This window comes from Haliaeetus albicilla, chromosome 6 (assembly GCF_947461875.1).
Source record: "Haliaeetus albicilla chromosome 6, bHalAlb1.1, whole genome shotgun sequence".
In the NCBI taxonomy this organism is placed as follows: domain Eukaryota; kingdom Metazoa; phylum Chordata; class Aves; order Accipitriformes; family Accipitridae; genus Haliaeetus; species Haliaeetus albicilla.
In genome coordinates, this window is record NC_091488.1 from 35,605,303 (window position 1) to 35,619,817 (window position 14,515).

Genomic DNA, 14,515 nt, shown 5'->3' on the forward strand with positions numbered 1-14,515 from the left:
AAGAGGAAGGGAAGAATCTATTTAAAGGGTTGCAGCTGTACAATTTATCCTTGCCTTTAAGTGTTTCAACTCTTCCTCTCTACGTACACAGGCGTGTGTGTGTGAGAGAGAGATATTTTATTTACTCTTCGAAAGCAGTTTTTCTTTTTGCCCGTTGGAGATGAGCACATGTTGCCCTAAATACAAGTGAGCTCATCTCAGTGATTATTCTGGTGAAAACAGGTTAGGCATTTTGAATAAACTAATCTGCTAGGTGGCTCAAGCCATTTACTCCTTACTAGCTGCACATTATAACTAGGTTATTAGAAAGTTGTCAGGAAATAGAAAATCGTTACCAGTAGCTACAGCTTGCCCTAGTGAGACACGCTAAGCCCAGCCTGCAGATGCCACCCTGCCCCTCGCCACCCTCCATCATAATCTGAGCCAAGGCATCCCACTGACGTGCTTACCTGCAACGCTGGGCACCGAGAGCAAACAAAAGAGGGAGAAGAGCCACCTCTTTTCCATCTTCACTGGATGAAGTTTTGGTAAATACGTAGCTCTCTTGGCCTGCTCTCGGCAGTGTCTCGGAAAAGGAAGTTGAAATGATCTGCCCTGTGCAGACAGGCAGATGTGCAACATAGTCACGCTCATCATTTTCGCGTGACTTCAAAGAAATGCTTCATTAAATGTGAAAGCCTCAGTTTCCTGCCAGAGTGATAACATTAGTACATTTTGCGAAACCTTTATGTTGAAAATGCTACCTATACTGTAAGCCCAAGTTGAAGACCATTTTCTTTTTTCCTCTGTCTTTTCAGACAAACTCAGAGTAAGCAGTTTACTGGTTTACACTCTCTCAAAACCTTGTCAGTTATCTAAGGTTGACTATATGGTACATGATGTACAAAAAAGCTGACTTTTTTTTCCATTGCTTCATTTCCTTCACATGTTAGTCCAAAATAGCTCAAATGTACTATTTCTAGAGTCTCTACGCTCACTCTCTTTTAAAAAAACCCAGCAAAATAGCAAAACTAATCGCCCTAAATTAAAACAGAGTGAATTGAGTGTCTTCCAGATTCACCTTTTTCCCCCCCTCCTTGAGAATGAGACCATTAATTATTTTCTGCAGGATGAAGAATTACAGCATCACACGTGACAACATCCCCTGGTGTGGTTAACCCCCATACCTCACTCCGTTCAGCTGGTAGCTTTGGCAATGGCAGCACCCTCAGGCAGAAGCGCGTGGTTCCTGCCAGTCCTGTGACCTGTCTTCATTGCAGGTCACCTGTAAATCCTTCCAAACTGTCTTTGAAGCACACTGTGTTTCCATAAACTAGGCATACACCTGTTAGCAAAGCATCTCATTGCAGGCAAGTCTTACCCAAATTGGACCGGCTGTTGGTGGCTTTTCAGAAACAGATCTGAGTTCTTGCTTATCACACTTGTCTCCCCAAAACCAAAAGAGCAGGCCAGGACACCTCATGTACACAACGTGGGTGTACCTTATCTGCTGGCTCTTCCCGATGTGGGATGGGTGTTTGGAAGCGCAGCTGGGCAGGAGGTTGGTTGCCCCTAATAACTCCCTCCCCGGGGGCCCGAGGACAACCTACTCTTTGGACTTTGGGAGAGAGCTGATTACAGCCCATCCACCAGCACGGAGAAAGCGAGTGGCCTAGATGACACGGTCCCTTAAACAGGCACCCCTCTCCACCAGGACTGCCCTCCCTCGGGTGGCTGGTCCATCCTTGGGTGATCCAGGTCCTGACACATCTTTTCTGAAACAATTTCTGTGGCACCCCTCTCTGCTGCTCAGGCAAGGCCTACGGAAACTGCCAGCCACTACTTGCAATTTTCTTCCTAACTGTTTTCCATTTCCTTCTTGACTGTCTACTTTGCTGACCATGGAGGTCCCCATAGCTCCAGCGTGCGAGGCACAGAGTTCAAGGTAAAAAAGAAAGACCTCCCTGGTCATTTCCCTATTTTATGCACTACCACATGCAAACAACATCTATACTACTTCCTAATTTGTGCATATGCAAGCTTTTGGTAGCACATTTAAGCAGGCTAAGGTCTCCAGCTAGAACAGCTAATAGTGCTGCCCAGGCTGCGATCAGGCCTCCAGACACGTCTTGGAGCATAAACGTTGCTGTGTGGTTCCTTTTTTTTTGCATTGCTCCTCTTCCTGAGGAAACACACTAAAAGGAGTCGTGGTAAATGCACTGGATGCCTGGGTTACTGCTAAGGGAGTTGTCTCTGGGGATGAAATCTCTGCTTGTCACTCAGAAGCCTCACAGAGGAAGATCTGTCTCAGAGGATCAAGAAGTCCTGAAGTTGAGGGTGAACAGAATATTCAAGCCATTGTAATTGACAGCCACAGAAGGGAGTAAAAATATTAAAGATATATGCTTTCGTTTCCAGTTCAGAGCAGAGACCACAAAGAACCCAGAGATTATCTGCAGATACTAGAGTCCAAGCAAATTGGACTTCAATCTAGAATTTGGGCTTTCATTCATGAGTGCGGTTACCTTAGTTTCTCCTGCTGATCAGTTCAGGTAAGCTTTGTACCATGAGAGAATGTATTTTGTGTAACATGGGGAAAAAAACAAGTCTCAAATGAGCCTTTTTATTGATCTGAAACATACATCACAATCTGACAAGGCAGCCCAAGCGCTGTGTGGTATATTCAATAGCCACAGAAATCCCTGAGCAGCTTGTTTGAGTTACTAGATCCCTGTGTCTTGCCCTTAGAAATTGTTTCCCCCACTAAAATAACATCTTCGAAATATACTGCTGCCATGTTGCATTGTGTTGGCTGAATGCAGCCACCCAGCGTTGTTGCTGTGCTTAGTGATAAAAGGCAGACAAGAAAGAAACCTTCCAGCTCGATGGATTTTTTTTCACTTCAGAGCTGTGTTTTGCCCCACTTCCTACCGTGAGCCGAAAACCCAAAGAGGTCATTCACCTCTCTGCTGACATTGATGTGCGTGAACAGCTAAGCCCTGCCTCTGCATATGACATCAAAAACCACTCCTGAGATGTGCCACTTATCTCAGCCTACTGGCAGGGAGCCGTCTCTTCCCTGGAGCCAGACACGAGGTCCCGCTCAGTGCACGTTATTATGAGAGGTTCCTCCCTCTCCCCTTTCCCTGAAAAGTTATTCACAGGCAGCTTGGAAGGTGCCACAGTGGGATGTTACACACTAGGTTGTGGATGGCAGGGATGAAAGGAGGTACCGAATCATGCCCAGGGGCAGTGGACCTCATTGGGAGCTAAAGGGAGGACATATCTGTAATTGGCTTTTCCTTGGTGGGGCAGCTGCAGGGATGTTTGTCTCAGAGTCGGGATGCGCAGGTTTTTCCATCATGCTACACGTGCCTTTTTCGGAGAGACCCAGAAACCATTGCAAGGCTGGGAGGTTTTAAAGGAAGAGAAGCTGTGCCCAGGCAAGCGACACATGTTGTCAGGGGCTATGTGAACCACAGCATTTTCTTTTGGGCTGGACAAGCAGTTGGCCTGGCTGGTCCTGCCCTGTGTCCCAGGCGGTGGCAGGAACCGATGGGCTCTGAGCATCGCCCAGGATGGGGCCCGACAGTGCACTGCAGCACGGGGCTCTGCCCGCTGCTCAAGGACGTCTCTGCTACCTCACGCGACATTGATTTTTTTTTTTTTTCCCCTTGCGTGGGAGTGGGGCTGGCAGTGGGGGATCCTCTAATTATTTTCTGCAGATCCCTTCACCCCCAGAGGAGGCATTTTGAACACTATAAATGACTCTTTCTGTGGCAATCACCCCTATTATGCGTCATGCTCACAAGCCCCTCCACTGCAATACAATTCTTCTGCCTCAATTACAGTAAGCTGCACCTAAGGAAGAAGTAGAGCTGCAGTCAGTCCCACAGAAAAAGAAATCTTGAACTCCAGAGACAAATTCAGTTATTCACAAAGAGAGCCTTTTCAGAAATGCTAGTGCGTGAGCTCTTCCTGCCAGAGGCGAGGATGATTACCCTTGCAGACTGGTGTCCTCTAAACATTGCTTAAAGAAAGCGCTGCTCCCCAGTGAAAAAGAGATGGAGACTTTGAAGCAGGAATTTCATTAAAGAGTAAACTAACCTTTCAGGTCTGCTTGGCTCTTGGCACAGAAACTCCCACTTTGTCATTGTGTTTTGGTTTTGAACTTCTTTGAAAGCCGTACTTATGACTCTGTAGCTGGCAGGCCACTTTGGCCACGGCACCTCACGGAGGGCTGGACGAGTGGGTGGCACGGGCTGGGGGGGTCAGCGTGGCAGGGGACAGGGCTCTGAAGTGGTGGTGGGATCCCCACTGGGCTTTTTCAGTGAGCCCCTGCTTCCTCCATCTCCCCTTCCCACCTTTAGCTGTCATGCCTCTCTCCTGCTTGCAGCACTGCCTCTTCTGCACGGGGGAACAGAGAGAAGTGGGTTTCTTTCTCTGCTTCCTCCTCCTCCTCCCTCCTGGCTACCCGTGCACGTCCACATGCTGTGTTTGACACAACGCAGCCCCGGGTTCAACTGGGGTGTCTCAGCATCACAGCAAGGCGTACACGCTCCCCCTCAACAGCAATTTTTCCAGCTGAAAAACGTTCAAAGATCTGAATGGACTTTTCATCCCTACTCCCTCCCTGGCAGCTCGGAGTACGGGAGAACAGCAAGAACAGCTCGGCCTCGGCCGCTTCCCTGCTCCGGCCGGGTCTGCCCTGGTTCCAGGACTGCTCCACCGCCTTCCCCAGCTCTGCTGCAGCTGCTCCCGGCGCCAACCTTAGCAGAAGTCAAGGCGGCCCTTTCTACAAGCATTTCATTTGCCATTACGTCCTACAGACATTTTGGGGCCAAGTCCAACTGGACGACGGCTCTTTAATTACACCTTTTGCTCATCCCACTGGTAAATATTGCTTTCTTCACTTTGGAAGCAGGGAACTTGCTTTTGAGTGGCCTCGCCCGAGACTACAAGTCAAAATTAGTGGATAGGCAAGGACTACAGCCCTTAAACCCTCTCTTCCTGCTGTCTGTGGGAAAAATCTCTTTGTGACCACTCTGTTTACAAAGCCTTTCAGATAAGGCAAGAGGATGCCTTTTGGGAAAGCAGGAGGATCACAGGGAGTGACCTGGTGCTGAGTTCCTCTGTGTGCACTTCTCTGACTCTGGATTTCTGTGATGTAAGAAAGGGACTGCAAAAGCTGGCGGTAGTTTTTCTTATTAGAAGGCCTAACTTACAGCTCATGTTTCAGAGAAAGAGAGCGTACGTTTGGGGATAAATAGAAGAGAATTGTCTCCCTCACCTTCTCTGCCATTCCAGTCACAGATCCCTGTGGTCCTCTGCTCCCATTTAATGCCATTTCTGATCAATGATGGTTCATCAGGGTAAGCCGTTGAACATTACATTGTGCAAGGTGCAAGTTACTGAAAAAGCAGAGTATAAAAAGTGCAACCAATGAACAAAACAGAACAAATATAAAGCACATCGACCCAACAACTACACAATGAAAAACCACTGTGTGAAAGCCAGCCAGCCATTAAAAAAAAAAATTAAAGACCCTACAGAGTCGTCGTTTTCAAAATGAAATGCAAGGCACATGTGAGACCAGCCCTGCTTTCTTTGGTTGCTTTCTCTTTTCCAGTTACAGCACAAACTGTGCTTTCCTCCCATGTTATACAGCGTCAGCTAAAGGCTTTTCACTTGTACATCTCCTCTTCCATGTTTTGTAAAAAAACGTTTCTAAGTAGGTTAATAATTGTGTAAGAAAATGTAATGGCACCCATAGCTTTAAAAAAGGCATTTGTTAGGGAAGGGTAACCCACTGCCAGTGCTGGGAAACATCTGCTCATGTTAGAATACAAGGCTGAGGTTTCCACCGAAGCCTCCCAGAAGGGCCATGTCATCCCCTGGTCACTTTGGCAGGAGCTTCAGAGACAATGTTTGGAGCAGCTTTCATGAATCACACCAGCAAGCGAGAACAGGAGTCTGCCTGAGAAAGGGCTTTGCATAAACACAGCTTGTGGGGCTTTATCTTGAGGTCTGCATGAAAGAGGGAGTTATCAAGACAAGCAACAGACCACTCAATCAGAAACAAAAAGCTTAGGTTCACATCCAAAGTGCTGTAAACCTAGAAGGGTTGTACAGCTCATTTTACCGTGCAGACTATCTCTAAAGGATTTTATTCCCTGATTAATTTAAATTCCTCCATACTATTGTATGCAAATACCTTCTTGCAGACACACAGCTGCCTGGCCAGAGCTCAACACAGCAGACTGGTTAGAATTCACAACTGAAGAAATGCATCAAACAGAAAAGAATAAAGGTGTGAAAGTTAACTTCAGATACAGTAGCAGTGACAATTTGAGGGCAGCAGCTGCCTTTTCATTACAAAAAAAAAAAAAAAAAAAAAATTACTGCAATAAAAGGCCAAGTTATAGTGACATTGAGAACCATAACTTGGATTTTATTTTTTTGTTGAGAGAATACTTTGAAAGCATCAGACGTTAATGAGTCTGTTTACACACAGTATCTTTGTAGCCCTATAAATACCTTTCATGTTATCGGCACGTCAGAAGCAACCACAGGCAAGTGAGATAACTCTCCCATCACATCCAGCATCTATTAAATTGTCCACTACACCCTAATTCCATGTCTCTCTAGAAAAGGTGGTGAAGTACAAATGAGAAAAGCACAGCAGAGGCGGTTTTTCATGTTGAGCCTGACTCTGCAGAGAAGAAACTGTACCTCAGTGGAGCCCGTGTTTGGATGCCCGAGGTGCTTTAGCCAGGAGGCTTGCAGAGCAGGACACCTCACCCAAGTCCTGGAAGGAGTGGGGTCACCTCCAGAAGGCAACACAGAGCTGAGTGCGCTGTATATGAGGGCAGCGTAGGGCAAGTACCTTCCTAAATCTGGGTATCTCAATAGAGTTAACAGCCTGCAGTTAGATGGGATAATACAGCACAGGAGTAGCTAGAAGGTAAAATGGAGAACAGAAAACTTCTGGGATGTTTCTGCATAATGATATTTTCCAGACCGTAAGCAGAGTAACATTTAGCTACTTCAGATGTGGATCCTTTTGGTTCACTCCCTGCTCGAAGGCATAATCCGATCCTGCCCTAAGGAGCCTGTGAGGACTTGCTAGCGCGTCAACGTGCATTGAACACTGATCTCCTTCCAGAGCACTCCTGGCTAAGTAGCTGAAGAAAAGGATGGGGAATTAAGATAGTTTCCAACAGATAACACCTCTTTCAGCATTCAATATGAGTTTCTGGAGTTTCAACCACCACTAAAATTAAGAAAGATTTCTAGCTTTTGGTAAGGGTCACTGCCCATGTAAAATAGATGTTCGGTTTCTAGATAAGTCTGTCACCTCCTGAAGCAATACTAGGAAGGGCCTGCACTACTGCTTCTGGTTTCAGGGAAACATCCTATCCCAGCTACTGGGGATTTAAAGGAGTCGCTGATCACACGTTTGTTGTCCAAAGTGGAGGAAGGACAATCACGTCACGAAAATCGCCCCTAAGTGTCACCTGGGCTGGAGTCTCGGTTGCGAACCAAGAGTAGGTTGGTAGTCACGTCCTCCAGCCCTCCTCCCAGCTCGACCCCTTGTCCTAGATGGTATTTCCATCCCAGTCACTGACTTGTGACATACCCACTCCTGGGAGCCTGCTCGTGACCTACCGGCACGCAGGCACCACTCGGCTGAGCACCGCTCTTCCTCCCGCCTGAAATGAGGTTATGCTTTAACTTCTCCACAGCTGATTAAGCTTAGCAATGCTGCTAATGGCAGCGAAATCATTTGAGACCTCTACCAGAGCAGTTAACTTCTATTTTGCATGATTGACTCCATTTTCTAAATGAATATGCAGCGGCTCAGTGGGTTTAAGGCCCTAACCAGAGCACTGCCCAAGTCAATGGATGGCACCTGGGCCCTTCCAGACTGTGTGTCCCAAAAAGAGCACCACTGTGTAGACGAGGGAAGCCGCTTGTGTTCCCCAAGTCTCGTTTCCCAAAAGGCTGAAGCCACCTTCTGCCCCTTGGAAAATCAATGATTCAGTAAATTAATTTCAGTCTGTTACTGTAATTGGATTTTAAAAAAAGCATCTTGCAAGACTTTCCTTAAAGTCAGTAAGCTGGAGAACTGCACTGTGACTGAGCACAAATCAAATACTTCTAACTTTGACATTTTAATTGCAAATAAGGAAAAAATCTCTCATTACAGAACTGAACCAAGTTGGCTTATTGTGAATCAGACTCTCCAGAGGACAATTCCCTCCCCTACCCCCTGCTCAGCTGCACAGCAGCTGAAGCAGCAAACATCATGCAAACTAAGGCAGCCGCAGCCATTACTAGTCATCCTTTCTCCTTTTAAAATTGCACTGACTCACATGCTGTATTTCTCTAACAGATGCTACCGTGCAGCAAAGAGCTTGTCAAGGAGGAAGAAAAAGCCCACCACAGAGTTGCATGAAAAAAACAAGTTTAGAAGCACCATAGATCTGTTTGCAGGAGGCTGGATCAAAATCATTTCAGGCTTATTTCAGTGATTTACCTGAATACGCCAGAGACGCATTTGGCTTGCAGTGCTTCTAGAAAGTCGTGGCCGTGGTCTTTCAGGATGCACGAGAAAGTACTGGGGCTGGGGATCGGTACAGCTGACCAGCTGCTCAGAGTACAGGTACAATTTTAGAAGTCTGATTTAATATCTTGTTCTACCAGCAACGCTCGTGGCTAAATGGGAAATAAAACTAATCTATCCTTATTAGATTTGGGCTGTAATCTCATATCGCCTCAGATATTGGACTTCCCTGGCAGGCTTCCTGCTTTGCACTGGCTCTGGTTCCCAGGAAGCTGAAAAGGGCAAGGTGGATAATAAAAGAAATGTAAGTTCAAAGAAAATTCATATATAGTTCAGCGGTTTGAACAGTAGAAACACCTAACAACCCATATATGAAACAAAAAGGGAAAGCAGCGGTCTGTGGATGTGGTCTGTTCACCCAAAAGAAATGTTTTGTTATACCAATGTGGATGCTGCCAGTGCCTGAAAACGCTGGGTGCAATAAATGTATTTTGAATCCTAGGGAGGATTTCCCACTTTTCCTGAACACAAAAAGTACATGGCCAGCTTCATGGGATCGGCACCTACATCATACAATAGTTGCCCACAGGAAAGAACTAGGATTTTTTCAGGGAAGTAATCTGCTGTTTCAAAATGGACAAAATATTGAACAGAGCAAGTATATTGGCTATCTTATGCTTAGAATTATTATCTGTAAAAAATATTAACCAAAAAATAGCTTAGGTGCACTTAGTCTGGCTTTGGCACAAAATGAAGAATTGCATCTCCTGCCAGGCTCTCCAGCATGTTTTCCTGCAATTTTCCATTTTTCAGTTGCAGTTTCCAGCAGTCTTTCTCATGGGCGACCTTTCCTTCTCTCACCAGAATTGTGTTTTGCCACCCACTGCCCTTCTCCTCATGCAGTAGCTCAAGGAGCGGGGCAGTCCCTCTGGAGAGGAGTCGCCAGACCTAGGGGAGAGTTACCTCTGTAAGACCTCACCCACCACCCCTCAAAAGGCGGGATGACCTCCTGTTTTGTTTTGTTATTTAAACCCCTCACGCCAATTCCCAGAAAAAACTTCGCTGTCTATCATCTATACAAAAAGACACAAGTTTCCTGCTAATAACAGCAGCTTTTTCATAGGACCTGAAGCATACCTAAGAGCTTGACATTTACTGGTTCACATTTTCTAGGAAGCAGGATTTAGCAACCCACATTGAAACACCACGAAGAAGCCTATATTTTTTTCCCCGGTTCCCCATGCTGTGTACTTTCTCTTTGGGAAACTGCCAAAGTCTGTCTCAGGAGGTTGTTATTTTCCTCCAAGAGACCAAAATCAATCAATCAATCCGTGGCTTGGCAGCGCCGGAACAGAAGATTAGAACTCTCAAGGCAGATTATAAACACAATCCCCTCAATTAACTTCTCTGGGATGGGCTAGAGGCGGTTAGATCCTCGTTAAGTCAATTATTAACACAGATGGTCAATGTGCATATTTTTTTATGACAAATCTTATTAATTTCATGTGCAAAGCAGTAAACCCAGAGAAAGGCTAAGAAGCAGGGCTGCACAGGGACAAGCTGCACGGAGCAGGTTTGGCTGCTGCCACCTCCAAAGAGCCTCCAGCCACCGACGCCAGGGCTTTTCCCGACCCCCTTGGTTTTCAGGTGTTTGAGACCCCGCGCCCTGCCAGTCCTTCCTGAGATACCTTATAGAGACGTCAGTAATGGAGAGGGCTCTGAATTACGCAGCTGATGTTGTGGGGTTTTTAAAGCTACTAGTTTGCATGCCAAGGCTAGTGCTCTTGCTTTGGAGCGGGGAGAAAGGCTGCTGGGTAGGGAAGGGCATCTCTAGCATCTCCTTTCACAAAGTCTCCTGTGACTCTCAAGCAAGAAAGCTCCACAGGCACCCGCAGTCCCTACTGTTTGCACGAAGAATCAGGTGAAGGAAACATTTTGTGCCTGTATAGTTTAATGCATAACTAGGTAACTCTCAGTCAATTTTAAGTGTCCGATTTTCTGGGCCTGAAAAAGCTTGCTAGCTCATGTGCATTTACTGCAGCTGGAAAGCAGGCACCAAAAACTTGCGCTGAAATTGCTCTGACAACTTAGCCGAGATGCAGTTTTGCTGCCAATACAATCATCCTCCTCAGAAAGCCCTTCCATAATATCCCATTGCATTTTTAACAACTGAACTTTGCCTTCTTCCAGATTTAGCCTTAAAATGATCGGCTATAGTTAATCTTACTACAGAAACAGTTACTTGTCAAGAGGACGGAAGCTAAGTATGCAAGTCACACTTTTTGAGTCTCAGACCCTGCACATAAAGGCCAGTTTCCCCTGCTGATCCGTGTCATGCCTATGAGGCAGCTTCTTCATCTGAGTTACGGGATCAGCCTCTCTATTTGAAAAATGAAGGCATTCGAGGCCCTGCCAAAGGCGACAAAAACCCAACCCTTAACACTGAGCACAGATTGAATTCTCCTTCAGAAGTTCAAAGGAAAGAAGCTGAACTGTGACCCAGAAAGACTGAAATGAGTTTGAAAACGTCCTGTTCTATGACACAGCACTACATCCACGCTCCTTGCTCAGCAATAATTTATTAAAACTCCTTCCTGCCTGAACAACATTTAAGGGCGGCTAAACGAGCAGCAGAACTGGCAGGCAGTACCCTGCGCTGTCCTATTGAGTAATTAAAATGGTGCCAGGCAAGCGTCTGATTTAACCTTTTGTCAGGCTCCTGGAGTGCCTGTAGTGCATCGCGTCGTACAAGATCCTGGCAGTACCGCCGACCTCCAGAAAAAGAGCCCCAAATTGTTCCCCTGTGAAAGGCTAGCAGATGGACTGGCTCTGGTGGCCAGTGTACTTGGCATGGCCTGAACAGTGACTGGGAGCAACCCAGTAAAGAGAGGGAAAGGCTGGCAAGCAGCTGGAGACGCCCCAATGCTCTCAGCAAGGAAGACGGAATGTCAGCAAGACCCACCAGTGAAATACGTGGCTGGCTAGGAGCGGTGACAGCTTAAGGCCAAAACTGATTCTTGCGTTCATCCATCTGGATAAATATTTGTTGCTGTTATGTGTGCTCACTGGTGGGAATACATGATTAAAACATTCCTAATTTGCAGCGCCTGCAAATGCATTCAAGTCAGGCTCCCTTCTCCATGGGATAAATGGCTTTTATAAATCCTCAGTCTTTTTCAAATCCTCAGTCTTTTTCTAACTTCAGGTATTATTGCAGGTGAAAAATCAGAATATTTGTGCTTTAGCAGCCTGTTAAGCACATGTTGCCATTTGATGAAGATTCAGATGTATAACTGCAACCCCAAGTCAAGCTCATCTTCCCAGTGAATATGTAATAGGTACGGGCTGACAACAGAAAAAGGCAATAAACAGTTTTTGTGAAAAGGTAATCTATCTTATCTTATTCATCTTTTCAGTCTCTGGCCTTTTTGGTCTGCTCAACACCCCAGCTTTACAGGATTCAGCATCTGCCATGTGTGACCAGGGTTCTTACCTCATGCTGTTGGCTGCTAGCGGTGGTAGGTAATGTTTTCTTTCTTACACCTCTTTCTTCTGCTTTCCTTGTATGGGCTAAGGTAGCACCAGCCAGACCAGAAAAGCAGGAGGCCTAATTACTGGAGCTGTGCAACTGAAATTATGGAGTTTCTTAAGACTACAACTGAGATAAGCAGCTGCCTAATAAACAAACAAGCAGGATGCCTGTAGTCTGTCAGAGGAGTAATCGAAGCCTGGATAAGACACTTGGGGTACTTTAAGACAGGGCTGTGCAGACTTGGAGAAGTCCAATTACAGCATCTCAATTTATACACAATAAATTGAAGACAGGGCTGATGGTGAACAGACCCAGAATGAAAGCTGAGCACTTGGCAGAAGGCAGTGATTGACAAGGAAACACACAGTTCCCTCTGTAAAGAACTTATTTAATTTATATAAAAGGAGAGCCCAACTCCAGCCTTTAGCGAGGCATTTCTACAGTGCCGGACCCCACCAGGTGCAGTGTTGTGTTTGCTACTTTTCAGCCGTTCTACTTGAATCAAGAAAGTTGGGGATGACAAATACAATACTGAATTGGACCTATGCTTAAAGACAGCTGAGTAAAGTAGGATTCCTGGCTGGGGAACAGGAGGGGACAGAAGGGGCAAGGACAGCCTGCTGAGCACTTGTTATGACTAGCTGGTGATTTCTAGCAGCCAGCCTTGGCAGAGCTCATCAAACCACCGCTGTGCTGGTAGTGACTGGTGGGAGAGGCATCTCCTGGGGAGAAAGCAGCAGCCGTGGCTGCATATCAGTGCTGGGGAAGTCCAGCACAGCTTTCTGACAAACAAGGTTTGAAGCATTCGTAATGAGAGAGGCATCACAGTCGTGATGATTTTATCCATGCTAATTTCTATTGTGCCTTTTCAACCCAATTTTTTCCTAACATAAAAAGTAATCTGGTAAAATGGAATTTTTTTTTTTAATTTTTTTTTTTCAGGTGTACACCTTTTATCACAAGAGCTCTGGTGGTCCAGAAAAGCAGAATACAGATCTTGAGCTGCTCTGGCTGAAACCAAAACACCTCTTCCCTGCTCCCCATGCACTCCGTTGTACTTACAGGGCTGCTCCTGAGGCACCAGCACCAGACACATCAAACTCCTGGATGCCTAAGACGAAGATGGGGGAAACAACACGACTGTAATCATTGTGCCCTATGAAGGGACATGGCCAGCCTCCATCCCAGCCCTCAACGTCCCCGCAGTTGCTCCCCAGCTTTATCAAGTTGGTGACTACCCGTGAACTTTTCCCCTCTCAGCTAAGGTACAGGTAGCTGCTGCCTGTAGCGTTATATTACCACACTGCAGACCTTTAGCTACTTCAAGAAATAAATAATTTGGAGGTCCCTGAGGCCAGGCTCAGCTAAACCTCCGTGGCTCTGCTTGCCCCCCAGCCAAGGCAGCCATGCTACAGATACCGCTCCAACCCTCCTCTTTGTAATCAGTGCCTCAACAAGATACTAATGAGTCAGACAAGCATTTCTGAGGGTTAAACGTTTTTGCAGCTGGTGATGCCATTCCTCCACAATTAAAGGCAAATGTCTCAAAGGTACTTAAATCCTTGTTTGCTGCCGAGACAACTACACTTCTTGGAATGATAGGCTTAAATCTTTCAACAGAACTCACATTGCTGTGCTTCTGTCATTTACGGGCTTTCCAGAGAATAGCAATTGTCATGCTTCGGGTGAAACAGTGTAAAACAAAAAAACACCCATAAATCAGAAATATTTTACTTCAGGAAAGGTAGAGTCATTAATAACAGCAACACTGTAATACATGCTAATTAGATTTATAGGAAACTTTTTCAGGGAAAGAGACACAAGGCTGTGCCACAACCCAAGCCATTAACATTCAGGACTTTATCTTTAAAACAGACACTTGGCTTAGGGACATTTTGGCTGGCAGTAGCTTGTCCCATCACCTCGGCAGGGCCATCAGCTGGCTGCTCTCACGTTTTTGTTCACACTTACTGGCATTCTCTGAGCTCTGCTCCCTGCAGGGCCAGGCTGAGAAGGGCTGCTGCAACTTACTTTCATTTCTCCAGTTAATTTCTTTGGGCTCTCCTTGTCTCATACTGCTTTGAAAGCCAGCAAGTATCTCACTGCTGGTTACCTTACAGCAACCTTCTACCGTTTTCAAAACTCTCCATCTTCCACCCTTCGGGTTTGCTATTGAGGTCTGGGGAGTAATTCCTAGAAATTAGATTTTTAAATTATTATTGTTGGTTCTTTACAAAGATGGTTTTGCTCTTCTGTTCCTCCAGGCTAGGACTTTTTAGTGTGGGAAGCTTGTTTGCAGGTTCAGCCTTTGCAGAGGACTTACAGAAATATCAGCTTAGCTGAACTTAGGTTCGGCTCCGCATATGTCCATCTCAGGGAGAGCAGATGCTCCTGAATGACACATACTGACCTGAGTTATTTTATTCCCATTTGTTCTG

At 46.0% G+C, this 14,515-nt stretch overlaps 1 protein-coding gene across 1 annotated transcript in view; it reads right to left on the reverse strand.

Moving 5' to 3' along the window:
- The window catches only part of CD96 (CD96 molecule), a 29,531-nt gene extending 28,715 nt beyond the window's left edge, over window positions 1-816 (reverse strand). The window contains exon 1 of the mRNA XM_069785540.1: window positions 450-816. Coding sequence (XP_069641641.1) covers window positions 450-636 — 187 coding nt within the window. The 5' untranslated portion in view covers window positions 637-816. The remainder of the gene's footprint in view (window positions 1-449) is intronic.
- Window positions 817-14,515: the final 13,699 nt, after the last annotated feature.